The 26,794-nt window shown below is 43.1% G+C and overlaps 1 protein-coding gene across 2 annotated transcripts; it reads left to right on the top strand.

Moving 5' to 3' along the window:
* Positions 1-517: 517 nt before the first annotated feature.
* On the top strand, positions 518-26,794 carry LOC147426591 (chromatin remodeling protein EBS-like). 2 transcript variants are annotated; one of them, XM_086498434.1, is made up of 5 exons: positions 518-901; positions 1,882-2,224; positions 2,321-2,389; positions 25,330-25,561; positions 26,595-26,794. In XM_086498434.1, exons 1-5 carry the CDS (start codon positions 829-831, stop codon positions 26,625-26,627), a joined length of 750 nt encoding a protein of 249 aa, XP_086354560.1. In that variant the 5' UTR covers positions 518-828; the 3' UTR covers positions 26,628-26,794. The 2 variants fall into 2 exon arrangements, with proteins under 2 accessions (XP_086354560.1, XP_086354561.1); XM_086498435.1 differs by having other exon boundaries at positions 520-901; positions 26,591-26,794.

The following is a 26,794-nucleotide window of genomic DNA, read 5'->3' on the forward strand; positions in this document are numbered from 1 at the left end:
CATTGGAAATTATAAGACCTAATTTTTTCACAACTCCACTCTTAGACATGAAAAGTTTTATGATTACAAAGTGTAACACTTATGGGCTTTCATCTTTCAAAATTTGTTGACTTACCCACTTTGTACTTCTAAACTTGGTAGCACTTTTGTCAACCTTAGGTAGACCTAGGGAAAGACGTCCTTCTTATTATATAGGAGGTTATGATGTGCACTACTACCATGCCTTGCTCACAAGAAAGATGCAAGGATAGAAGCAAGTAAGAGAGTGGAGCATATACATTGAATCCAATTGTGTTACCATTGTTGAAACCAATTATATAATCCACTTCATTTTCAAAAGAAGTTATGCATTACTTTTAAAAATGCAATAGACTATACATATAGAAAGAGAGCATTCATTAATAGTGTTTTACTTGGAAGAGAAGATAGCCCTATGAAAATAGAGGTGATGTTTCCTTGGCCGAAGCAGCAACTCACACAAGTCACATATTAGTGTCCTCAAATGCTAGAACTGAGAACAAGGTAAGGAGGAAGCACACTGGCTGTCTTTTACAAAGCTGAACGAGTAGCTGCATTTTTTGAAAAATCGGGGAGAGTGCCCGCCTTTCCCCCCCAATTTGCACGTTCGAGCCTGTTCTTTCATTTTACTCACTCACTCACTCACTCCTCTCTCTTTCTCTCTCTCTCTCTCCCCCTCCCTCCCCCATCCTGTGCCAAACCCTAAGTACACTGGGATTGCTAATCTTCTCCCGTTCTCTGTCGAGCAATTTGGGTACCTGTTCTGTTTAATGTTTCTCCTCAGTAACGGTTAGCTAGGGTTCTTTCCGCATGGCTAAGTCGAAGGCTGCAAGGAAGGTGCTGGATTCGTATGTTATCAAAGGAACCCACAAAGTCGTTAAAGGTAAGCTCTTCTCTGTTGCTATTACACAAGAAATTCGCAGTTTTAGGGCTGTCCATTGCAGATTTATCTTGGCTTCATTCCGGGCAGTACACTTGGTTTGCGATCTACCGTTCAAAAACAAAAAATGAGCTGTCCAAAAACACAGCATGGAAACAAAAAATTAGCTGTCCAAAACACAGCAAGGCTCTCACGTTGAACACCCCCAGCAAAAACCATATCGCAACGCAGTGTCAGTTATCGTCATCAATTTGGCCTCTATTGTGCTAAATAAAGCTTCCCACACAATCACAATTCAGAATATTCCTGCAACTTGTGGCAATATCAAACGCATAGTTAGGCTGTCATGCTGATCAACACTATTTGAACTTTTTTGTTCTCCAATATGTAATGCAGGGCCCTCATCTTTGCTAGCAGGTGCATGATATATACTCGAACCCGTCTTTTGGTCTTAGTGAATCAGTATCATAGTTCTTGCTACAAGCCTGAGTTTTTGTGGAAAATGTACCTGTATTTCAGTGTGCAAGGTTTATTCCCATTTCTCTCTGCCCGAGGAAAAAAGCAATATTTCAAGAGAAAAACCTCTTTTACGAGCAGAGGCTTCCTTGTGAAATCACATGCTCAATTTGGCTTGGTAGTTTCAGTAACATTTGCTAGAAACCCGTCGCTCATCAACAAATTGTTCTTGCTTTATCAACAAATAGTTCAAGATTCTACAGTAGATGTATGCTAAAGGGTCTCATTCCCATCGATTAGGTATTGCCCATCATCTGAAGTGCTTGATACAAAAAGAGAACAGATAACTATGTTCTTAGTTTACCAAGGAAACTTCAATTTTTTCTTCTCAGCCATCAGGGGCACCATTCAGGGGTGACGTGTCTCCTAAATCAGTTTTTAGTGCATTTTTATTCTCTACTTGTAATATAATTTGTACTTAAGATGAAAAGCGGAGCTTCTGATATCGTGTATGATGTTGAATGCAGCTGGTGATTGCGTTCTTTTGCGTGCCTCTGATCCTGGAAATCCTCCCTATGTTGCAAGGCTGGAGAAAATTGAAGTAGATGGTCGCAACAATGTAAAGGTTTACGTACGATGGTATTACAGGCCAGAAGAGTCGATGGGGGGACGAAGACAGTTTCATGGAGCCAAAGAGCTTTTCTTGTCTGATCATTATGATATTCAAAGTGGCGATACGATTGAAGGAAAGTGCACCGTGCATACTTTTAAAAGCTACACCAAACTGGAAAGCGTCTCTGCTGAAGATTACTTTTGTAGGTTTGAGTACAAAGCAAGTACTGGTGGGTTTACTCCAGATCGAGTTGCTGTGTAATGATCCTCCTTAACTCAACGAATTAAAAGCTTGTTGAGTTGTTATGGATGCATCGAAACTATAATTATTGCTCCTATTCTTTCTTGCTTTAGGTATTGCAAATGTGAAATGCCATACAATCCAGATGACCTAATGGTGCAGTGTGAAGCATGTAAAGACTGGTAAGTGTGAAGTCTTATGATCAAGAATATCCGTCTTAACACCAATCATGTTATACCTGTTTGGTCGATTGTTCTTATAGATGTGTGCGTGCTCACATTATTGGGGGGTAGGGTCAGTTTGACAATTAGTTTAATTAATGGACCCATAAGGTGGAGATGGCCTATTAGATGAAAATGTTGAGGATGGATTGCCAATTTATAACAAGCACAACCTAATCTAGATCCTAGAGGTTTGCTATGTGCTAAAGGTAGTTGAGAGCCATTAGAAGTGAGCAAGGGTAGATGAAGATGCACAAAAAAATGATTGGTCACATGGAGAAATTGCTTAAGCATAACACCCAGGTCAAACATTAAAATGTATACGGGGGTCTCCATACAAGCTGTTTGTGTGTGATCATAACTCTATTGCTCGCCAGCCATCATCATCTGTGTCAAGGAGATCTTTTATTCCCTCCACCGGGTAAATGGTAATCCTTTTGATGGTATGTTATGAATCATTATCTTAGCTGGTGTTAGAGGTGTGAGATTTATCCCTTGTATGTGTATGGGTGTGAGCGGTGGCCCTTGATTGTAGGGAAGTCACCCATGTAGATTGGCATCCAGCCTTTATTTGAAGGGGGGTGACTTGTCATCTCCCTATCTTCATTTCACATTTATATGATATTCTGGAAGACTCCATTCTGCTTTACCATTGAGGACAGCTAGGTACATCTTTGGAATAGGCCTTGAGCCATTGCATCCTCTCTCTCTCTCTCTCTCTCTCTCTCTCTCTCTCTCTCTCTCTCCACTCTTGCTCACTCTGTCTCCCTCTCTTCGACTCCATTTTCTGTGTTTTTTGTTGCCACCTGACAAGGTATTAAAGCTTTGACTTGACAATGCCGGATGAGAGCTTGAAGTGCATGAGAATATGATTGTTTCAACTGCAAAGGAAGGCTTGGTGCTACACTTTTAGACAAAATTCAAAGAGCTCTTGTTGTTGCATTTTCAGTCTCTTGGATGTTGAAACACTTGCATTTTCCTCTTATGTAAGAGGAGTTGTAGGCTTTGGTTTTGGTGGCAGAGGGGGGCATTTTTCCTGCAGTTTTTTCATGGACAGCCCTTCGAGCCTTCATCTTCGTGATTGGTGGAATTAAATCAAGTGGTGGTGGTTTTTGGTCACATTGGAGGAGTGCTCGGTGGTTGTAGTATTAGTCATAGAAATAGGGAACACCGTTCCAAGCCCTTGCTGTGCTTGGACGGGGCTGCTTGTCAAGTGGCATTTGGAAATGTTGTTTCAGTCACGTGTTGTTTCTATTGGAATTTAAAACACTCCTGTTTGTTCTGGTTATCAAAGGCCTCTTTGACACAAGAAAGTGGAAAACAAAGAGATGGGTTTTGTATAGGTAATATTTGTCACCAGCGTGTTACTACTATCTATCCTTTTTGTTGATTTCTTTCTTATTATCTATTTACTTTCACTTTTTGGAAACACCCCTCGGGAAATCTAACTGCCCTGCATTGCATAGCTAGTGTGGAACTGTCCAGAGGGAGTCCAGGCCCGAGGGCAAGAGAGCACTAAGGTTGGACAAGGACTATGGTTAGCCAAGTGGGGTCATTGACTAGCCAAAGTGGAATCCTTTGCTACAGAGTCTACATTTCAGTTCTGGATGTGGCCACAGTGTACAAAGAGGGTCGGATGACCTAGAAAGATACAATGGCAGCATCTCCTAAAATTTAGGGAACTGCTATTTTGGGACCTGAAAATGTGTTGACGTCATTACCTCCGGAATGACAAGGGGAACATTTTCTTACTCTGCCGTGAAGTCAACTGGGCAACCGGTTGGGATATTTTTAGGCGGCAACCCCGAAACGGGAAAATGCTTATAAATGTGCCAAGTGGCACCTTCTGGTGCACTTGCCTCATGCAACAAGAAGTGGCGCTGAATTTGAAGGAGGGAGAGCCTCATTTTCAGATTTGTCACAGGTTAAGAGCTATGGAGTGCTTGCTTTCCCTCTTATGCACAGTGCGGTGCCAGGAGTGATGCCCTGCACGCTACGCACTGCCCTCTCTCTCCCCTTTGGCAGTATGTTATGCCCCACTAGTGGGCTCTTCATTTGACCAATGTACAGTTGTGTGGGTTCATGCGCGATTGCCGAGGCAAGAGCCTCTTGCACAGGTACTGGATTAGCTAGCGGCTAATCCCCCCGCAGGTACAGGTGAATTCGGAGAGGTTTCACGCCAGAAATCTTGTCCGATTCAAAGGGCAAGTAGCCCTACAGGTGCGGGAGCTCGAGGACATGCTACGGATGCAACCGGCACGCGAAACGGAGCCCGAAACAGTGAATTACAGCCTGCTGTGTATTTTTGCAGGTTTAGGGTTTTGGCCCTAAACGGACCCTAATACCCCCAGGAGGTTCGGGGACACAAGGGGACCGCTGTACAGGTGATCTGGCGCATTTTCAGGGCTGAAAACAGAGAATTCAGCGTGCTGCAGATTCTCGCCAGGTTTTGCAAAGTGCCCGTATGCGTCGGGAAAGTCATTCAATGCGTGGGAATACTGTCTATGAAGGGTTCTAGTACAGTTATGCTGCCGAAATCGGGCCGGAACAGTGGAAATTCAGTCGAGTTTGTGCGGGGCAGCTTGTAGGGAACCACAGCGTTTATTCCCTCTTTTGAACAATAAAGAAATACCGAAAGGGGCGCCTAAGTTAGGGGCTAATCTGGTGTCCGTCTACTCATACAGGTGCAATCTAGCAGCCTGTATCCCTCTCCCCTTTGTTGTGTCTTGAAAGTACAGGTAAAATAGACGACTAATAATGGGTGAAATCTAAATCAAGGTTTAAAGTAAAGTCTACCGTCCTTTTTGGATTGAACAGGCCGGTTTCATGGTTCCATCGACGGGATTAAATCACTTTTTCCCATAGAAGTGAGCCTTGGTCAGTTTTGGGCTTGAAGACACAGGGGATCATAGACCAGACACAGGGAATTGCAATTATGGCTGACAGACCAGATGATGTGACTGAAGAGGTTTCCTCTTCACAGGGTCAACAGACTCATGAAGTGGGTGAGTCGTCAAGACCACCACAGACAGATGACGATATATTCAGGACCCAGTTGGCTACTGCTGTGGCTATGTTCACACAAGTAATGCAGAACCCGAGGTTTTTAGCCTTTCTGCAACCTCCTGTTCCGTCTCAGCAAGTTGGGTCACTGGATCATATTCAAAAGCCAATTAAGGCTCGAGCACAGGTGATTCATACCGCACAGTCAATGGAAACACCTGTATACTTGACGGAGAACATGCAGTCTCCACAACCTATGCCTAAGGTGCAAGAACAGGTGGCTGAAATGCCAGTTTTTCAAGCTGTACCAATTCAGCCCGCCACCTTTCAGCAGCCTATAGCTGGTTCTAATGGGCAGGGAAGCAACCTACAGGCTATGCAACAGGTCTTCCCACCACCTTCAGTACACCCTGGCTATTTTGGAGGTGGATCGGTATTCCAGAGCATGGCTGGTCATGCACCTGGAAATCAGTTTTACACGCCAGGAACAGTGTTTGGGGGTGCTCAAACGATGATGCCTAACCCCATGTATGGTGTCACGGGCATGCTACCAGGTTTTCAGAGCACTCAGGGCCAATTTGGGATGCCACAGGCAAATTTTGGTATGGCTGGAATTACAAATCAGCAGCCAAATATGGCATTTCCAGGTCAAGTTAATAGCGGCCAAGGAACACAGATGAACCCTAATAGTGTTCCTATGTTTCAGTCACTTCCATATTGCAATTTAACGCCGCTGGAGAGGCCAACTCCGTACAAAGAAGGTGGCAAAGGTGTGTCATTCACGACCTTTACAGGGTTTGATGACAGAAAGAAGGCTCTTTCATTCCTCCAGCAGTTTGACAAGGCCTATGCAGGGGGAAACTTTACAGAGGCTTCAAAGGTCCGCAAGGCAGCCACTTTCTTGACAGGGAATGCGGGACAATGGTGAACAACTTTATTGCTTCAAGGGCAAGCTCCGTCCACATGGATTTACTTCAAGCAGATTTTTGCAGCAGCATGGTTATCTGATGACTTTGAAGCAGATGTCATGACAGAATGGCACCAGCTAAATGCTGCCACTTGCAGAAATCTGGATGATTACAATCGGAAGTTTTGGAAAGCTCTACTTCCAGTAACTTCCTATAGGTTTGTGCCATTGATAGAACAGATTGAAAAATATGTTAGTACCTAGTTTCACACCCACTATTGGGCACTGAGGGTGTTAGTGGGGATGTCGTGGTATTCAATCAACACTATGCATGATGGAGCTGATGGCTATATTGTCTTGTAGGTGACTATCATCGGTTTATACCTTGCACTTTCCTTCAAGGGTGAATCTGGGCTTATCGTGGATTCATCTAGGTAAATCCTCCGATTTGCTCTCAAAGCAATGAGCTTTGTAAACCGTTTCGGATCTCATTTTTGGAATTCCTCGAGCATAGGCCAAAGCCTCCTTGCTTAAATCGCAACGGTATAGTATGTGCAAAACACAATCACAACAACAAACTCTGGTAACACTTAAATATAGATCATTACTTGTTGCTTCCGGCATGAAAAGCAACCTCCGATCGCAAATGTGGGAGGTAGAAATTTAGAATCTCCTCTGCGTTTTCTCACAACGTGGGCGCGTTGACTCTAGGATAACAAATGCAAGAAGGGGGGGTGCAAGCTTGCTTTTATAGACTCCAAGAGCCAGCAAGAATAGAGCTAGTAGGGGGACGTCTCTTTTCGGCCCCTGAAAAGAGGGAAAGAAGGGTCGCTTGCTGCCATAATAGCAACCAAGAGTTACGCATCTTATGCGTAACTCATACTTTCCTCCTTAGACAATAGAAAATTTCCTAATTGATGCTCTTGTTACCCATCCTCTGATGCATCACGGGGACGGGCACCATGTGCCAATGGAAAAGAACAGACTGAACAACTTTAAGCACTTCAAATAACAATTGATGAAGATGCACGACATACGAGATGAGGAGTGGCGGAGTTCCACCCAAGAGAGCATTGGCCCCAAACCTTGGCACCCCTTTCAATATTTCTTTATATTGAATTGAGTACAATGCTTGTACTCGCGCTCTGCACCTTCACGCGGAAGAGTGCTAGAGTATGAGCCCTTTGTACATATTTAAAGGTTCTTGGTCTATGAAAAGCAGTTACATGAAAAGCATCAAACTCTAAAAGCATATGGATCAAAAGTTGGTGTGAAAATCTTCTAGCGTGAATTACGGGAATCCGTACAGTTGCCACATCATTATTGTAAAATGCAAAAATTCGTACAGTCTTGCTACGTCAGCATGTGAGCGTAATTTTTGGGTGTCCGTACAATTGCCACGTCATCAGCTCTTACATATCCTCCGTGTATGTGCGCGCACGTAAGTGGGTCCTACTTTACTTAAATCTCTTTATGTCACCTGGGCCTTATCGGACGAGGTCCCATAAGTTGGTGGGAACTCCTCTTTAAAAATAGGCCACTTGGCAAGACTTTGCAAGTTGGTAAAACTTCTTCTTTTGCTACTTCTTCACTTAGGATTTAGGCACCTCGGTCAGGCTTTGTAGATTGGCTCCGTTCTTTAGTGGCTTGACAAGTCAATAGTTTGTGACATCCCTCCTTGAAAGAAAGTAATTGTCTGCGATTATTGTAGATCTACAAAACAACTCAATTTAGCTCAAAAATTTCTGAGGGACATTCCGAGAGACAATCAATTTTCTCATTCCAAATCGGAGCTCTTGATATCTTGGGTCGTTGGCTTTTGAGAAAAATCTCATCCAATAAGGAGTATATTTACATCCGGATTGAAGCTCTTGATATTCTGGCGTAGTCAAATTAGTCACCTAGACCGTGCTGATCTTCAACACGTGTCTTGATGTACTAAAATAACTTACGCAAGCAATTTCATCCAGTTAGGAATATTTAGTGGTTGGCACATCGCAATGCAACACAAATGCTCACATATGCATGTTACAGGACTCAACAAATAGCGTCGTTGCACTTCCTCGAGACAGACGGTCTACGGTATAAAGCTACTCAACGACTATCTCGTCACTTCCTCCGCAAATAACCTAAGAAGGTTCTAGCCATGAGCTTAGAGGATTGATACAACCAAACGCTTTCCAGACCGCAACCTGTGTCGCTTGGAGGTTCAAGCAGACAATCAAACGCTCCCTAGACATCCGTCTACGTCGTTTGGAGGTTTTCCAACATACAATGAAATGCTCCCTAGACATCCCATCTATGTCATTCAGAGGTTTTCCAGCACGTAATGAAACGCTTCCGTTTTGAGGGTCATACAATACCAAAACAACATTTCTCACTACTCCACCCGAAAGTAAATCACCAAGCATTAAAACCAATATTAAAACTAAAGTCAAAACCATTCAAATCAGCACCAATTGTCAAACTTCATAATGTGAAAATCAACTTTTTCATGATAGCCTCGGATAGTCATTGGAAGAGCACCAATGAGCGGTACCACTTTTTGAGTTTGCCTAGTGGCTAGCTCGACTTCAATTTCTCCACCCTCTACATCATAATCAAAGTGCATGTGCTTAAAGAATCTTGGATGCTCCGGGGTCAAAGAAAATAAGGGCTTTCAAGCTGTTGACTTTGCCATATGCTCCACACAACTCATTTGTACTTTCAAGGTGTATGCGACGGATATCAGGGACTAGTCCAATAGCGGGTTTAGCTCTCTTATTTGGAGGTGGATCTTTCTGTCGTGCATGTAGTGAATGTATGCCCTGTTTGAAAACATTCGAAGCATCCGCCTTCTTGTAAGAGGGGTTTCTCGTTGACGATGTGTCAAACAAGGCCTTTAGGTTGGGTTTAATGAGACTCTTCAGAATTTGTTCGTTGTTGCCGAGAGTTTTGGTTGGTGGTCGGAGTTGGTTCTGTGGTAAACTCCAGCTTTCCCTTCACCAGTTTGAACTTTGTAGCCAACCGCGGCATTGTCCATAAGAAAAGAGCCCATTTGGTGTCAAGTGCAGTGGAATTGAAATGGTGAAGATCTAGGTTTGACACTTCCATATATCTTTAGTCCTTTCCTTGCGTTAATGATTGCTTTTTAGTTGGAGGATGATTCCCTTTTATTTCCTTGACGAGAGAGAGAGAGAGAGAGAGAGAGAGAGAGAGAGAGAGAGAGAGAGAGAGAGAGAGAGAGAGAGAGAGAGAGAGAGAGAGAGAGAGAGAGAGAGAGAGAGAGAGAGAATGAAATAATATTTTAACGTCTTCAAAAAGACCAAATTGACCTATGAGACAAAACAGTTTACAATTGGTGAATCTGATACAATGTCTGTGTGAAAGACTGAAAACTGAAACTGAACTGAGATAAGTGAAATAAAATGAAATGAAAGGTTGAAATGCTTGAATCAAGATCCTATCTTATGATATCCAGCATCGGCCTTTGGCAAAGCTCATGTGAGTACTCTGAGTGTGCGTCTCCCATGTTGTGCCAGAACAGTCCGGACCCTCTGATGCAGCTTCCACCGATGTCTCGATGACCCTCGCAATCGTGGGCGTCTGGATCTCCCAAGCTTAGTGGCCCTGTCAGTCAGTGTACCCCTAGTACAGGTAAACTTTGAAGTCTGTTGTGATGCCTGCTCATCTGAATGTCGCGTATGTAGTCTGAAGAAATCAGTGATCTCCCTTTGTGAGTATCTCCTACTGTCTGGTACCCTCAAGAGGCTCTCCCCGTGTTTGCGTAGCTTCAATAAAAGTAGCCCAAGGCATCTCTGATCCTGAGAGAGAGAGAAGAAGAAGAAGAAGAAGAAGAAGAAGAAGAAGAGAATTTTAATGTTGTAGGAAACTATCCCAAGAGACCTTAAAGATCTATTCGACGAGGAGAGTTGAACTCAAGACGTGTTATTCAAGATGAGAGAGAGAGAGAGAGAGAGAGAGAGAGAGAGAGAGAGAGAGAGAGAGAGAGAGAGAGAGAGAGGAAAAAGCACTGATTTAATGCACCTTTGGATCTTGTCTCAATGTGGGATTGCTGATGGCCACCAAGGGGTAGATCAAGGGCTGATTTGCGCTTCCGATGTGAGGAATGAAGGGCTGAAAACGCAGATCTTGATGATGTCGATGATGGGCAGCAATGGGAGCATTCGATGCAGCGAGGGAATGGCCGAGAACAGGTTCAATGGGCTATCGAAGTACCGGATTGCATCTGGATGGCTGGCATTAACAGATTTCACGCACCTGCGGCAAGGAATGGGCTGAAATTTGAAAATGCTAGCTGATTTGCTAAGATTTCGCTAGCGCGCCAGGATTGAATTTGCATATTGCTGGCTGATCTGCTCTCAAAATGCTATGGTTGGTTTGGAGTAAAAACACTAGGCTAGGTTGCCTTTTGCAGAAACGCTAGGGCTGAACTGTAGCGCTTGATCTATTTGATCCAATCGGTGGAGGACTTGCTCTCTTTATAGGTGAAATCTGTAGGTTATACACCTCTCAAGGTCTAGGTAGTGCTTGATCAATTTGATACAGTTGGTGGAGGACTCTCTCCCTATATAGGTGAAATCTGTAGGTTATAAACCTCTTAAGGTCTAGGCAGGACAAAATCTCGGTCAAATTCTTATAAAATAAAGAGAAAATTACCAAAATACTCCTCTAATTTGTGGAAATTCCCAAAATACTCCTCTTATTTGTGATAAAATATTGGGGATATTATGGGAATTTGAAATCTGTAGGTTATAAACCTCTTAAGGGTCTAGGTAGGACAAAATCTCGGTCAAATTCTTATAAAATAAAGAGAAAATTACCAAAATACTCCTCTAATTTGTGGAAATTCCCAAAATACTCCTCAAATTTCAAAAATTCCCATAATATCCCCAATATTTTATCACAAATTCTCAAAATGCCCTTCAAATTCTCCAAAATTCCCAAAATACCCTTGGTTTTGTAGCTTTCATAAGAAGATTGATTGTCTATCAATACAAGATGCTAAAACTAGAATTTGAGTTGATAATGTATGCTTTGGAGATGAATTGCTTCATTATTTTTAGGCCTAATTGCCTTTTTTACGAGGTGATTTGTGACAAATTACATGCTAAGCACTCTCAATTGTAAAAAAGGAATGAAGATTAGAAAATCTTGAATAATCTAACCAAAATAGATACAAGGGTATTTTGGGAATTGTTGAAATTTGAGGGGTATTTTCGGAATTTTCACAAATTAGAGGGGTATTTTGGTAATTTTTCCTAAAATAAATCATTAAAGGAATAATTAATAAGTTTGACCGGGGTTAAGTTTCTGGGTGAAATTGTTGCACATCTACCCACCCGGGAATCTGATTGATGCGAGGAATGGCTCGTTGGATTCTTGAAACCTAAAACTACATGCACATTATATCTGATACCCATCGTAGTGTAATAGCATTTTGTCAAAATGCGTGTACAATCCATTTATGCAAGAGGGTTTCAAAACTGGAAAACCGAGAGAAGATCGACACCAGATGGGGTCCCTCCAAGGGCCCCCCTCTCTATTGCTACAGAGGTATTTGCTTTAGATCGCACAAAGTCTTGTACAATGGTTCTAGATGCTGAGGTGCTTGATGATGACGACGACGACGACAAAGACGACGACAATGATGATACTGTGGTAGGTGCTGAGACTGTGAGGCTAAAGGGCTGAAATCTGAAATTGCTAGGGATATTGCTGAGGTCTATGATTGTGGCGAGACTATGGGCTAATCTGCTTGCAGCAATAGGTTGAAAACTGAAAAACGCTGATGATATGAGGGCTGATGTCACAAACGGGAGCGCATAGCAATATAAAATATACTCGGATAAATAAAATTTATCACTTAATATTGAAGCCAGAGGATATAGAGAGAAATAGATAGAGAGAGAGATAAAGTGAGAAGATCGACACAGTACTGGGGACCAGAAGATGGGCTGGTCCCCCTCGGTAATAGTATCTTTATTATTGAGGAGAAGTCTATACAAGGACTTGAACCGAACGTATTACCACGTTCGTTCTAGAATAAGACTTGATGGTTCCCGGAAGCCTCAGCTTCCGATTTCTAGGGCAAAACCCTATTCCAAGGAACTTCCGTTCCTTATTCCAATTCCTCGAGAATCAAGGTTCTCGCCTGTGGATCTCACCTTCCAGACTCAGGGCATGACATCCTTGCAACTCTCTTTTAGAACTCTATTTCCAGAGTCCTCTTCCCGCAAAACAACTCTGCTTTTCCGGACACGAAGTCCTTACTTGGGAATCCCAACTTCCGGATCGCAACTTGAGAGACTACCTCTCTCCGATCCGTGGATCTACTTCCCAAACTCGGGTACGAAACCCCTGGGCTGATCTGGCTCTAGTTCCTCAGAGCGCTTTTCTCTTGCAGAGGCTCATACCTTCCTCTGCTCCTACTCCCTCACTAAGAGGAAGTACACCTGCAAACAAATACTTAGAGTTCATAACATGAAAATCGTTACCTTCAAAGTCTCGACGCTCGAAACGCAACTCGGTTCTCGAAAAGCAATTCCCCGGAAGAGATCTCTTCATAGAAAATCCTCTCTTCCAATCCTACACACAAAAGAGGGGTGTTCTGCGGTTCCTTCTCATAAATCAGCCCCGTCTACGACATATAGGGGCTGAAATCAGAGAAAAACAGCAGCTTGTCGCGATGGAAACACCCTCCGTAGGCACTTCTTCGCGAGGGAACTTGCGCACTGGGTCTTGGCGACATCTGGTACACTTGGGGCAGCCATGGGCATCACCTGCAACGTCTTCTTTACGGCTGAAATTTGCAGCAGCATCTCCTCCTTGCAAAGATTGGTCCTCCCCTCTCTGAGTAAGGGCATGTGATGCTTTTATAGCTCCTAGCCACGGGCACGAATAGCTGCTCGCGTAGAGATCGCGGCTGTTTTTTTTTTTTTTGTTGCTATGCTAGAAAAAGAGAGAGAGAAAACGTTGGCTGATCTGTTGCCTTATTTATCAGATAGCTGTCCACTTATTAAATGGGTGACCGGCGTATTTTAAAAATAGTCTGAATCTGCCCAAAAACTCAATAAAACCTTTAAGTTAAAAACAATGCTTTCACAGCACTTCCCAGGCGTCCCTGGATGCAATCACATGCACAGTTGCAATGCAGACATAGACTTCCTCGTTGGAAAGCATCTGCTTTCTCGGAAAGCAATCCCGCTTTCTTAGAAAGCATCTGTTTTTCCTCAAAGTTTCCTCTGAACCCATCTTCATTCAAGTGCTTGCTTTTTCTTGTGCACAATTCTAACACAGTTCGGAATTTCTTCCCGACTATGGATATTCCCTTTTCGATGCACCCGTCACCCACCTTGTGACGCATCAGGAATACCCATCACCTAGTCCTTTCCTACCGAACTTACGGTACAATCTCCTTCACGATGCTCTATGTCACCCATTCTATGACGCATCAGAGATGTCCGTTCCTGGATGGCCGGATACTTCTTTCCGATGCTCCTTGTCACCCATCCGATGTGACGCATCAGAAGTACTTGTTCTTGGTGGCCTTATAGATATTCCTGTTCTCAGTGTTCCCGTCATTACTTTAAATGACGCACTAGGAATACTCTGTACTCCGATGTCTCCAGTGAGAAAAGCCCTCTCACTTAAAATTCCAATAATTCATTTAGAATTATTTTTCCTTGGTGTTCCAAGCGAGAAAACCCTCTCACTTATAAATCCAATAATTTATTTAGAATTATTTTTTTGTAAGATAAAGCCAATTTAGCAACGTGCACCCCAAGGCATGCATAAATAGGTGCAAAAAGCGGGGTCGAGCAACATCCCAAACAGCCCCACGATTCAGAAAACCAAAAGTCACTTATTTATTAAGTGACTAATAAGAGTTAGTTCACGTGCGGACAAGAGGTGGCTCGTATGCGATGAATTGCTTATGTTGGGTTAAAGGCTTATGCTTAGCTACTAATGGGTTGTGCAATGAGAGGGTATGCAACCACTCTGGGTGCCTAGACATGCACGTCTTGCGTACTCCGGCAAAGGTCGAAGCTATTAAGACATGGCCAGACTTGAAGACTGTGCACGATGTCAAAAGCTTCTTGGGATTGTGTTCCTACTACAGAAGGTTTATCATGAATTTTGTAGAGATAGCATCACCTCTTCACGCTTTGCAAAAGAAAGAGGTCACTTTCAGATGGACCCAAAAAGAGATTTCAACTTTAGTCTCTTAAAGGAAAAGTTGACTTCAGATCCAGTAATTGTTTTGCTAGATCTCAGAAGGTCATTTGTGGTCCAGTGTGACGCGTGTGGCAGTAGCATCGGAGCAGTGCTAATGCAGGATAGACGGGTAGTAGCTTATGAAAGCCGAATTTTGCAAGGGCTAGAGAAGACCATGTAAGTCTATGAGAATGAGCTCTTGGCCGTGATTCATGCGCTTTCTAGCTGGAAGCACTACCTCTTAGGTGCTGATTTTGTTGTCCAAACAAACCATCAGACCTTGCGATACTTCTTGACACAGTCGAAGTTATCCAAAAAGCACATGCGATGGGCAAACATTCTTTTTATGTTCCACTTTCAGATTATGCATGTGGAAGGCAAGAAGAATGTTGTGGTTGATGCGTTATCAAGGAAGCCACAAATTTTAGCTGTGTCAATTCCGTATCATCATGAGTTAGATAACATGAAGGAAAAGTATGCTATTGATGAAGATTTTGCAAGGATCTTTGAACAATTGCAAGAGGGGCAACATCATGAGCACTACCTCCTCAGAGATGGTTTTATGATGATGCATGGCAGACTTTGTGTCACTAGGCCATTGCGACATAAGGTCATGGAAGAGAGTCATGTCCCACCGTATGTAGGGCATCGTGGTATTGATGCGACAATTAAAGTGGTAGAGACATTCTTCTATTGGCCTACCTTGAGGAGAGATGTGGATGCCTTTGTGCAAGCATGTGTGATTTGCCAAAAGGTAAAGTTTGAGAGGCAAAAGGCAATGTCACAAACGGGAGCGCATAACAATATAAAATACATTTAGATAAATAGGATTTATCACTTATTACTGAAGCCAGAGGATATAGAGAGAAATAGATAGAGAGAGACATAGAGAGGGAGAAGATCAACACAGTATTGGGGACCAGAAGATGGGATGGTCCCCCCCCCCCTCGTAATAGTATCTTTATTATTGAGGAGAAGTCTATACAAGTACTTGAACCGAACGTATTACCACGTTCGTTCTAGAATAAGACTTGATGGTTCTTGGAAGCCTCAGCTTTCGATTCCTAGGGCAAACCCTATTCCAAGGAACTTCTGTTCCTTATTCCAAATCCTTGAGAACCAAGGTTCTCGCCTTTGGATCTCACCTTCCAGACTTAGGGCATGACTTCCTTGCAACTCTCTTTTCCAACTCTGTTTTCAGAGTCCTCTTCCCGCAGAACAACTCTGCTTTCCCGGACCCGAAGTCCTTACTTGGGAATCCCAACTTTTGGATCACAAACTTGAGAGACTACACCTCTCCGATCCGTGGATCTACTTTCCAAACTCGGGTATGAAATCCTTGGGCTGATCTGGCTCTAGTTCCTCAGAGCGCTTTTCTCCTGTAGAGGCTCATGCCTTCCTTTGCTCCTACTCCCTCACGAAGAGGAAGTACACCTGCAATCAAATACTTAGAGATCATAACATGAAAATCGTACCTTCAAAGTCTTGACGCTCGTCACGCAACTCGGTTCTCGAAAAGCAATTCCTCGGAAGAGATCTCTACGTAGAAAATCCTCTCTTCCAATCCTACACACAAAAGAGGTGTGTTCTCGGGTTCCTTCTCGTAAATCAGCCCTGTTTGTGACGTTTATGGGTTGAAAACAGAGAAAAACAGCAGCTTGTCGCGATGGAAACACGCTCTGTAGGCACTTCTTCGCGAGGGAACTCGCGCATTGGGTCTTTGCGACATCGGGTACACTTGGGACAGTCATGGGCACCATCGGCAAACGTCTTCTTTGTGGGTGAACTTTGCAGCACCATCTCCTTCTTGCAAAAACTGATCCTCCTCTCTGAGTGAGGGCATATGATGCTTTTATAGCTCCTGACCACGGGCATGAATAGCTTCTCGCTTAGAGATCGAGGCCGTTTTTTTTTTGGCACCAGGGTTGTTACAACCACTGCCGATTCCGGATAAGCCATGGGAAAGCATTGCTATGGACTTTATCTTTAATCTTCCAAGAACGCCAACATGGAATGATGGTATACGGACCATTATCTGCAGGTTCAGCAAGCAGGCCCATTTTATCCTTGTCAAGAAGAAGATAAAATCTGATCAGATGCACGCTTGTTCATGTACAATGTGTTTAAGTACCACGGTATGCCACAATCGATTGTGATCCTCGCATGACGAGTTTGTTCTGGAGAGGATTGTTTGAGAACATGGGCACTATGCTCAAATTCTCGTCTTCATTTCATCCACAAACTGATGGACAATGAGAAGAGGCTAATTGTACTGTTTTAAATCTGCTGAAATGCTACATGTCAAATAATAAGGGCAAGTGGGAACAATATTTGCCTATGCTTGAATATGCGTACAATAATACGGTGCATTCGTCGACTGGCAAAGCACCTTTTGAGATTGTTGAAGGCGGCAAAAAGGTTCCTCTCATTTTGCATAGAAAGGACAAGATCTTTGAGGCAAATTGATATATTGAGAACATGGATGAAATGTATAAGAAAATTAAAGTTGCCTTGGAGAAGACTCAGGCAAACATTCGCATCACTATTCGTGTTGAGATCTTAGACGTGAATCATGATCATTATGACTTATTTAGCTATCACATCCAGATCGTATTATCCTTTATAGATGTCTTTATGTACAAAATCTGGTCACTGTGGATTCACAACAACAAGATAAAATGTTGCAGTCATTTCATCATTACCACATACTCAAACAAAAACAACAATAGAAAAAGAGTAGATGTTTCATTCAATCCTTAAGCATTCCAACCACAACCCCATAACTTTCGACAACTGTTTATGTACATATCATAAAGTCTCTAGGCAAAGTATTGTTAGCCTGTCAGCACCTCTAAAATCTCATAGCGAAGTTCGCTGGCTCTATTCTCTTGTGGATAATTTATGACAAAGGAGTGGGGTGGCTCCCCTCGTGCAGCACGCATCACACCAAACTCAGTCTCTTCATTCTACGTGCACTCTTGGAATAGTTGGTGTTAAACCAAAAGCCTCAAGGTAAAGCTCTAACAATTGTGGAGTATTTGCCAATTCCTCCCTCCTTAATCTACTTTGCATTAAGAGTTGGATAGTTCTTGAACTTGACCAAATACTTGTAGACCAGCTTACCCTTCGCTTTCCTTTCCTTGTGTGCTAGGACTTGCTGTGGTATAAGAAGCTCATTTGTTTCTTCTACCTTTGGTTGCTCCTCACACTCCTTGTTTGGTGTCGATTGTAATTGTTTGATATTGGTTGCAACATTGGCTTCAATGTGGTTTGATGAGCGTTTGAATGGCACAGAGTGTGGTTTGGGGATCATTTAGTTGTTCTTGGAACCTCTAGACTGGGCAAGTTGCGATTTTGGCGTGGTTTAGTTGTATATGGAAACCTTTGAACGACGCATTTTGTGGTTTGGGGATCCTATAGTTGTATATGGAAGCCTCTAAACGGCGTAAACTATGGTCTGGGGATTGTTTAGTTGTACTTGGAACCTCTAGATGGGGTAGGTTGTGGTTTGGACATCGTTTTTTTTGTATATGGAAATCTTTGAACGAGGCAGATAGTGGTCTGGGGATGGTTGAGTTGTAAATGGAAGCCTTTGAATGGTGCAGAGTGTAGTCTAGGGATCATTTAGTTGTACTTGGAACCTTCTAAATGGGCAAGGTTGTGTGCAATCTGGGGAACATTTAGTTGTATATGGAGTCCTTTAATTGCCATAGGTTGCGGTTTCGGCATCGTTTAGCTGTATATGGAATCCTCTGAACAATAAAGGTTGTGGTATGGGGATCGTTTGGTTGTAATTGGACTTTAACTCTAATTGGATAGATTGTGGTCTGAGATGGGCCAAGTTTATGTCTTTTATGTTTTGTGATTGCATTTGTGTCATTTGCATATCAGTTTGTGAATCATTTGAATCTTGTGCATCAACAACTCCCAACTTGGAAGAGATAGATTGGGTATTTGTGTTGGTGCATCAAGACATGGGTAAAATGGATCAGTACAATCTGAGTGATGGCTAACATCGCTATGCTAGGATATTGACAATTTCGACGTGGAGGAGATCGTTGGATATAAATCTGATTGTGGACTTGTCTTGGTAATATCTAGACAAGGTGATCCACAGTCCAAAGACTAGATATTTTGCATGATTGTCAGCATTACCTTGTGGAATGTTTGGAAGACTTGTTGCCTCTACGTTCTCAGTGCGGCACCATCGGGCTTTCAGGAGATGCTCACCATTACTTGACTCTAGCCACTTCCTTCCGAGTTGGTGGAATACATGAATTGGTTCTTGTTGGGAACGGGGGAGGCATGACATACTTTTCATTGGTGCAGGTGTATATTAGATTTGTTTTTTACTTTCGGCAAAGGTCAGATACAATGTTTGTAAGGTCCACTTGGGTGGTTTCTACTCCGTTCATCACATGAGCCACCGTAATGTATGATTTGATTGTGAATTGTGTTATAGGCCTTCTATTTTTCTATGGTCATGTATGCAGTTTTGTACACCCTGGAGACAGGCTTGAGAGTCCAGTTGGATGGTTTCTACTCCATTTATCACATGAGTAATGTATGACTTGATTGTGATTTGTGTCATAGGTCTTCTATTTTTCTATCATCTTTGTCATCAGTTCCTCTTTCCCTTGTGTTGTTCCCGTGACTTTGTCAAATAGTACCAGTTGGCAGGCGTTGCCTGACATCGAATTACTGCCATTGCAGATCCTTACTCCACATCATGGCTGGTGGCTCTTTGGTGGGAGGCAGAGTTACCGGGGAATGTGGATGCATGGCTTTGGAACTTCGGAAGGGCGTTTTGGGATTGGAAGCCGACGTGGAACATCCTGGAACGGGTAGGCGTTCCGATAGACATGGCCAAACCGGAACGAATCGGAACAATCAAGAACGAACTTCAAATCGGCCGGACGGTCGGATTCAAGTCAATGGCCATATTTCCGGCCAAGAGTAAAAACGAGCAAATTTTTTGAACTTGGGGTTTTTTTTGAAAGTGAGCAAAGAACTATATAATGCAAACCCCCTCACCCCTTCCCTTCACAACTTACAAGTGAATGCATCATTGCATTGTTTGTAGCCTCTACCCTATCAAGCTCTAGTCTCTTGAGGCTCTCTCTCTCTCTCTCTCTCTCTCTCTCTCTCTCTCTCTCTCTCTCTCTCTCTCTCTCTGGGCTCAAGCCTACATGACGCACATTCGCCATTGAAGATCTAAGAAGCTCTTAAGTCTCAAGTCTACAAGGCTTGCCGATCAAGCTCTCTCTCTCTCTCTCTCTCTCTCTCTCTCTCTCTCTCTCTCATCATCCATGGCCTCTTCTTCTCGTACAACCCCCTCCATCCATGCGAGCAACACTCAAAAGCCGAAGGATTGGTTGTCGTGGGATAAAGTGACTTCAAAGGGCACCTTGTCGGCGGCGGGAGGTGCTCGAGCATGGGCATGCAAGCTATGCTCTGACCATCGGAAAGGGGACCACGACAAGGTAATGGCACACTTTCTTCGAGTGTCGAGACATGAGGTGAAATTTTGCACCAACGTAAGTGTCGAGAAGAGGAAGGAGCTTGAGGAAAAGGATCGGCAATTCAACACTAAATCCAAGCCCGCATGCAAAGCTATTGACCCAAAGATCCTCATTTTCCTTTTTTCCACTCTACTTGGTGGTCTTCATCCGGCTCGATTCATCGCCAAAGGACCCTTGCCAGCTCTTGGGACCCAAAGAAGAAGGAAGAGGTGGATGTCGTCATTGCCTGCTTCTTTTAACATGACCATATCACATTTGTCGCGGCTAGATAAGCTTTATCAATCTTCTCTCTTATTTCTTCCGTTCTCTTCGTTTGTGCTTGTAACAAACTCTTGACGTGTCAAAGCCTAAAGAATGGAGCCAATTTACAGATGTGATCGAGGGACCTAAACACTAAGAAGAACAAGTAACAGAAGAAGTCCTACCAACTTATGGGGACCCCGTTCGATGGGGTCTAAGTGACATAAAGAATTAAAATAAAGTAGGACCTGCACACATGCAAAAGAGCATATCGGTCCTACAAAAGAGCAGACAGAGCTATTGGAATTTTATTTGAGGTATCTTCGCCCTCCAACGCGGACTTATTAGCCACTCCCACCCTTACTTCATCACGCATCGGGCGCGCTCTCATCTTCACCGCTCATGTCTTACAAGGCATAAGCCATTAAGATCACTTGCAAAAGAAGAATCCAAGATTTGTTTCGAGTCACTGTTTTTCTCAGAGGCAGTGCCATGCAGATGTTGATAGCTACCAAGCAGCAGACTTCCAAGGATATGGCAAGCTTTCAAGAAAATTTTTGCTCTAAGCTATATGGTTTCTGACATCTTTCTTCGGAGTGCAACTTCTGGCAGAGTGGGGTATCTTGAAATGCTTGCCATGGAAACCCTAGCTGATTATATCTTGAAATTTCTCGACATCTCTCAATAGATGTCTCTTCTCGAGTTGATAACCTTGGTGGTTCAATGTGATTGCTATCTTGGGACTACCATCGCCGCCAAAGAAACACTGTCTAACCAAGAGCTGATGGACCATGTTGTGCTCGGCTACGACCTCATGGAAGAAACCTAACCCTAATTTTTGATGCAGGTTTCAGGATGGAAAGTCAGTCCATTGATGTCGAGATTGCTTTTTAAGTTTAAAATCTGTTTGAGAACTTGTTTGGTGATCTTGTTTGAAATGGATGGTATCTGTTTTGAACCTGTCTTGGTGCTTTTTTGAATTGTTTGACTCTGGTTTTAATACTGGTTTCAATGATTGGTGATTTTACTCTCGGGTGGAGAAGTGAGAAATACTGTTTTGATATTGTTTAAACCTCGGAACGACGTAGGCCGATGCTTGGAGAACGTTCCGTTGTATGTTGGAAAACCTCGGAACGACGAAGGCCGATGCTTGGGGAGCGTTTGGTTGTATGCTTGAACCTCCAAGTGACGCAGACTGCGGTCTGGGGAGCGATTGGTTGTACAATCCTCTGAGCTCATGGCTCGGACCTTTTTAGGTTATTTGCGGGGGGAGTGATGAGGTAGTCGTTGAGTAGCGTCATACCGCAAACCGTTTGTCTTGGGGGAGTGCTCAACGGCGTTGTTTGTTGTGTCTTGTAACATGCATATGTAAGCATTTGTGTTGCATTGTGATGTGCCAATTATTGAATATTCCTAATTGGATGAGATTGCCTGGGTATGTAATTTTAGTGCATCAAGACACCGTGGAAGATCAGTATGGTTTGGGTGTGATGGCTAATTTTACTACTCTGTAATATCAAGAGTTTCGATCTGGACAAAAAGAGAAGCTAACTCCTTAATCAAAACAGTCGAGAGGAGAAGCTAACTCCTTGATCAAAAGAGCAAAAAGGAGGAGCTACTTCTTGATCAAAACAGCCGAAAGGAGAAGCTAACTCCTTGATCAAAAGAGCAGAAAGGAGAAGCTAACTCCTTAACAAAAAGAGTAAACCGATTGTCCCTCGGAATTTTTTTTTGAGCTAACTTGAGTTGTTTTGTAGATATGTTGTAATCGTGGACGATTACTCTCTCTCAAGAAGGGGAGATGTAACAAACTGCTGACGTGTCAAAGCCTAAAGAATGGAGCCAACTTACAAATGTGGCCGAGGGGCTTAAACCCTAAGAAGAACAAGTAACAGAAGAAGTCCTACCAACTTATGGGGACCCCGTTCGATGGGGCTCCAAGTGACATAAAAGATTAAAATAAATTAGGACCTGCACACATGCAAAAATTGATGACGTGGCAGATTTTTGAAAATTGCGCTAGCATGATGACATGGTAGGCTATACGGATTTTCGCGTTTTGTGCTAGCTGATGACGTGGCAACTGTATGGATTTTCGTGATTTACGTTGGTAGCTTTTTGGCTTTGCTTTTGCACCTGATGCTTTTGAGTTAAAAGGCTTTTCACTGTAATTGCTTTTTAGGCCAAGGGCCTTTAAATATGAGGTTAGGGCTCATTCTCTGCATGCTTCTTGGAGAAGGTGCAGAGTCTGGAGTACCAGCTTGTACTGTGTTGATGCAATATAAAGAAATACCGAAAGGGGCGCCAAGGTTTGGGGCCAATACTCTGTGGGGTTGAATTCCGCCACTCCGTGTCGCGTGTTGTCTCTCTCTTTCAGTTGAGTTGTTATTGAAGTGCTAGAAAGCGTGTTCAGTCTGTTCTTTTCTATTGGCACGTGGTGTCCGTCTTGTGACACTGTCACTACGATCTCTAGAGTCTAAACTTTAAACTATGAATAATGATACTAACCTCTTTTATGTGTGATCAAATTAGGTCGGAGTATTGGAAAGCTATGGTATAGCGGATAGGAGAGTATGGCACATACTATGTGCCGCCATCTTCGGAAGCTCTCCGAACCACTTTGTTCGATCGTGGAGAAAGCAACGCTCAAGATTCAACGGCTTTAGGCAAAACATGGCGTTTCCCTCATTGTTGACGTGTAAGCGATGGTGAGAAAGAGATCCATTCTTGGCCTTGTCGCATACTCTAGTGGAGAGATGTACTCTGTGCACTCTCATGATGCCACCGAGAGTGGCAAATCTGTCGATGCCCTTGTCTCAGAGTGGACAACAACCATAGAGACGATCGGATTGGAGCATGTGATGGCTTTTGTCATAGACGAGAAGGCATCAAACAAGACAACAACAACTATTGTAGAGGGCCACTATCAACGCGTCACAATGTGCTTTTGCATGACACATTGCATGAAAAACCTTTTAGAAGACATCGGCAAGCTAGAATGGTTCACATCAGTCATTGCAGATGCAGTGAAGATTGTGAATTTCATCAGCAATCACAATTTCATTCGGTGCGAGTACCATAAGAGGTTGGGCAGCAAAGTGTTCCTCAAGTATTCAGACACCCGCTGCGCATTCAACTTTCTCCTTTGCGTTGGTTGTTTGAATGTCAAAATGCGGTCCGACAGGTTTTCATCAGTGTTAAGTTCACCATCTCTCCCTATGCAAAGACTGTTGCAGGTATTGTGTGCAAGGAGAAGGGAGAGGATCTTGAGTTCTGGAAGGAGCTCAAGAGTCTAGACGCATAGGTCAACCTGGTGATTCATTTGCTTTGGGTTGTGGATAACATGGACCCTTGCATTGGCAAGGTCAATGAGGCAATGGATCGCATGATTGAGCAGCTTGCACAACTTGAGCCGGATGCAGCTCGAGGTGGAATTCATATGCCTCTTCTTTACACGAGGCAACCTACATAGTGGATCCAGAGTCCCAAGGTGCAAGGCAAGAGACATATAAAGAAGTCATGAATCAATTTGAAGAGATCTTAAACAAGATGGTTCTAGACAAAGATGAGCGACGCATTGTCATGGATGAGTCGATGCAAGGTCATTCGACAGTCTAGATGCTCAGATTGTTTGCAAGAAGATAGGTTCAGTGCTATGGTGGGAGGACTATGGTTGTGATGGCCTTGAGCTTCCGAGATTGGCAATTATTCTTAGCCAGCCAGTTAGTATCTCATGCTTCAATTGTGGAGTAGTAAGTTTAGCCACATTGCTTCCAAGAAGAGGAATCTGCTTGGAGTAGAGAAGGCAATTGGCTTGGAATAGAGAAGGCAAATGATATTGTCTTTGTTAGTGCAAATTTGAAAATGCTTTGCAAGAGTATAACTAAACATACAGATCCTTTTACACAGTGGGAGATAGAGCAAGAGGTTCCTCAGGCAGGTGGAGATATGAGGCACTGACACAAGGTACTTCCTCCATGGTCGAGGTCGAGCCAAGGCTAGAGCTTGATGATGAGGCATGGGAGGATGTGGATGACATACAACCGACTACTGCTAATTGGGAGGCTTCTCAAGCTAGTGGCTCTTGAGTCTCGAGTCTCGAGTCTCGACTCTTGACACTTAAGACTTTAGGACTTCCGTTGTTCATACCTTTTTGTATTGCGGCTTGCCCCCTTTGTAGCCTCTTTATGTTATATGTCACCTTTGGTTTTTTGGTATTGTGGCTTGCCCCCTTTGTAGTCTCTTTATGGTATATGTCACCTTTGGTTTTTTTGTAGTGCCTTTGCGGGCCTTGTTAGCCAAATTTAAGCAAAAATTAAATTTTGCTCAATGGTATGGCTCAACTGTCAAGTGTTATCTCTTAACTTTTGTTCTTGCTATTATTTGAGAGCTATAATTTGTAATTGCATGTGTTATTGTGTATGGGCATTATGTTTGTCGTGTATGTACTATGACCGCGGCGTCACACATCACAATCAAGTCATAATAAGGTTGAATGATCTTCAAATCGTGTTTTTTGTGAGTATGAGAGTGAAATGACTTTAATACTACTTGTATTCAAACACATAACGCAAAAAAATGCATTATTTGGGTGTTTTTTATGCCTCCTGTTTTGTCGCCGTTTTCGTTTCAGACCCCTTGTCGTTTTTTTTCCCTTGGCTTTTTACAGTTGCAGCCTTATGGCTATTTGTACAACGTTTAGAGATTTTCCAGATATGGCCTTTGGACTTACTGTGTAATCAGCTTTGTACTTGACAGAAAATCTGGAAAATTTTTCACTGCTACGGTTTACCGATTTTCAACCATTATGTCTTGACTCTTGTTGTACTTGTTTAGGCAGTTAAGTCGTACTTGTTTAGGCAGTTAACTGGGCTTTTTTCATCTGTAATCTGTCGTCTAAGATTTTTGTGATTCTTTACTTTTATAACTGTCATCTAGATATAAGCGAGTCTTAACTTTTATGTTTGTGATTTGCATGCTTTACATTGAGCTGTCAGAAGAAACTCATGCAGGTTTCATCCCAGCTGTATGAACTTGAGTCAAGAACAGGTCAAAAAGATGGACCATTATGTTTGCCCAGACTGTGATTCGAGTGGGCAGCAAGAAGGTGATAAGAGGCAGGGAAACGGAGAAGGAGGCTCGCAATTGGAGGATTCTAAAACTTGGCCAACTGATTCTGGATCACAAGATGGTGAAAAGAAATCTCGAAACTCTCACAGAGTATTTCCTCGCTCAGAGCAAAAGGTAGAATCTTTGATGCTCCTTAGCTGTTGTGTTTTATTGTAATGTGCAGTAGTCTCAAGTTTCTTTGTAGACTTATCTCTAGGTGTTTATGGTTCTTGATTATGACTGTTTTCATTTGAGTTACTAGTCGTTCCATTTTTCCATTTTCTTTTTAATGTTGTTTTTTTCTGTTCTGATTGTATGAGGTTAGGAATGAATGGAGCTTCTTTTTGTCAAGTGGAAGAAACATATCTTGTGTCGATGTACTTTGAGAGGTTTGCAGATTTTCCATTGATTGTGAAGGACTACATGACAAGATGAAATAGAAACATATTTTTCTCACCAAAATAAGGAAAGCATATTTTCTGAGTCTCAACATACAAGAGCAAGTGAGGAGCGGAAGGTGTCGTGACAAGGGAACATATGAGAGAGAGAGAGAGAGAGAGAGAGAGAGAGAGAGAGAGAGAGAGAGAGAGGGTTGAGAGGCTATCTGCTAACAAGAGAATACAACGCTCTGCACAATACAATGAAAGAATGAACCCCCCCCCCCCCCCCCCCCCCCCCCCCCCCCCCCCTCTCAACCGACCCCCCCTCCCCCGCCCCACACACACATCCTTCTTATATAGGGAAGTAATAAAAATGCACCACCCACATTTCAATAAACCATGTCAAATGAATGGGAACATGAACGGTCAAAAGCATAAATATAGGGCACCCAACAAAAGGGCCACAAGTGGCACATTGGACAAAGTCTGAGCAAAATTCCCCATGATGCCTGAAAAGCTGGGCACAGTCACAAAGAAGCCCTCACTGACAAGATCTAGACGGGAAAACTAGAAAATGACCTCCAATTACGAAATGTGATGCACATCACTAGGAAGGAAATGGGATCGTGGCTTGCAGAGAACTTATAGACAAGTCTTTTGAACCTATATATTTTCACGAGGTTAAAGTCAGTTATGCGAGGATTGACACCTCAAAACTTAATGAGAACTTTTTTCCAAGCTGCTCTTCATGTCTGCCTACTTACTTTTGCAACCGTTGTTTCAGCCAGAGCCAAAGAAGCGAAAAAGATAAGGCTCAGTGAAGAGATGGGCTTGTACGCATGTACGTATAAAGGGTACACCTTAAACTTGTTGTAACCTATACGATCTTTCTCCAAGGTGTAGATGAGTAAGGAACTTCTTTGCCAGAGTTTAAAGGTTCTAATATACATTCAAAGAGGGGGCTCAATCAATGAAGGTGTTTTATCAA

The sequence above is a fragment of the Adiantum capillus-veneris genome, chromosome 24 (assembly GCF_014529385.1).
Source record: "Adiantum capillus-veneris isolate H3 chromosome 24, ASM1452938v2, whole genome shotgun sequence".
Classification (NCBI taxonomy): Eukaryota; Viridiplantae; Streptophyta; class Polypodiopsida; order Polypodiales; family Pteridaceae; genus Adiantum; species Adiantum capillus-veneris.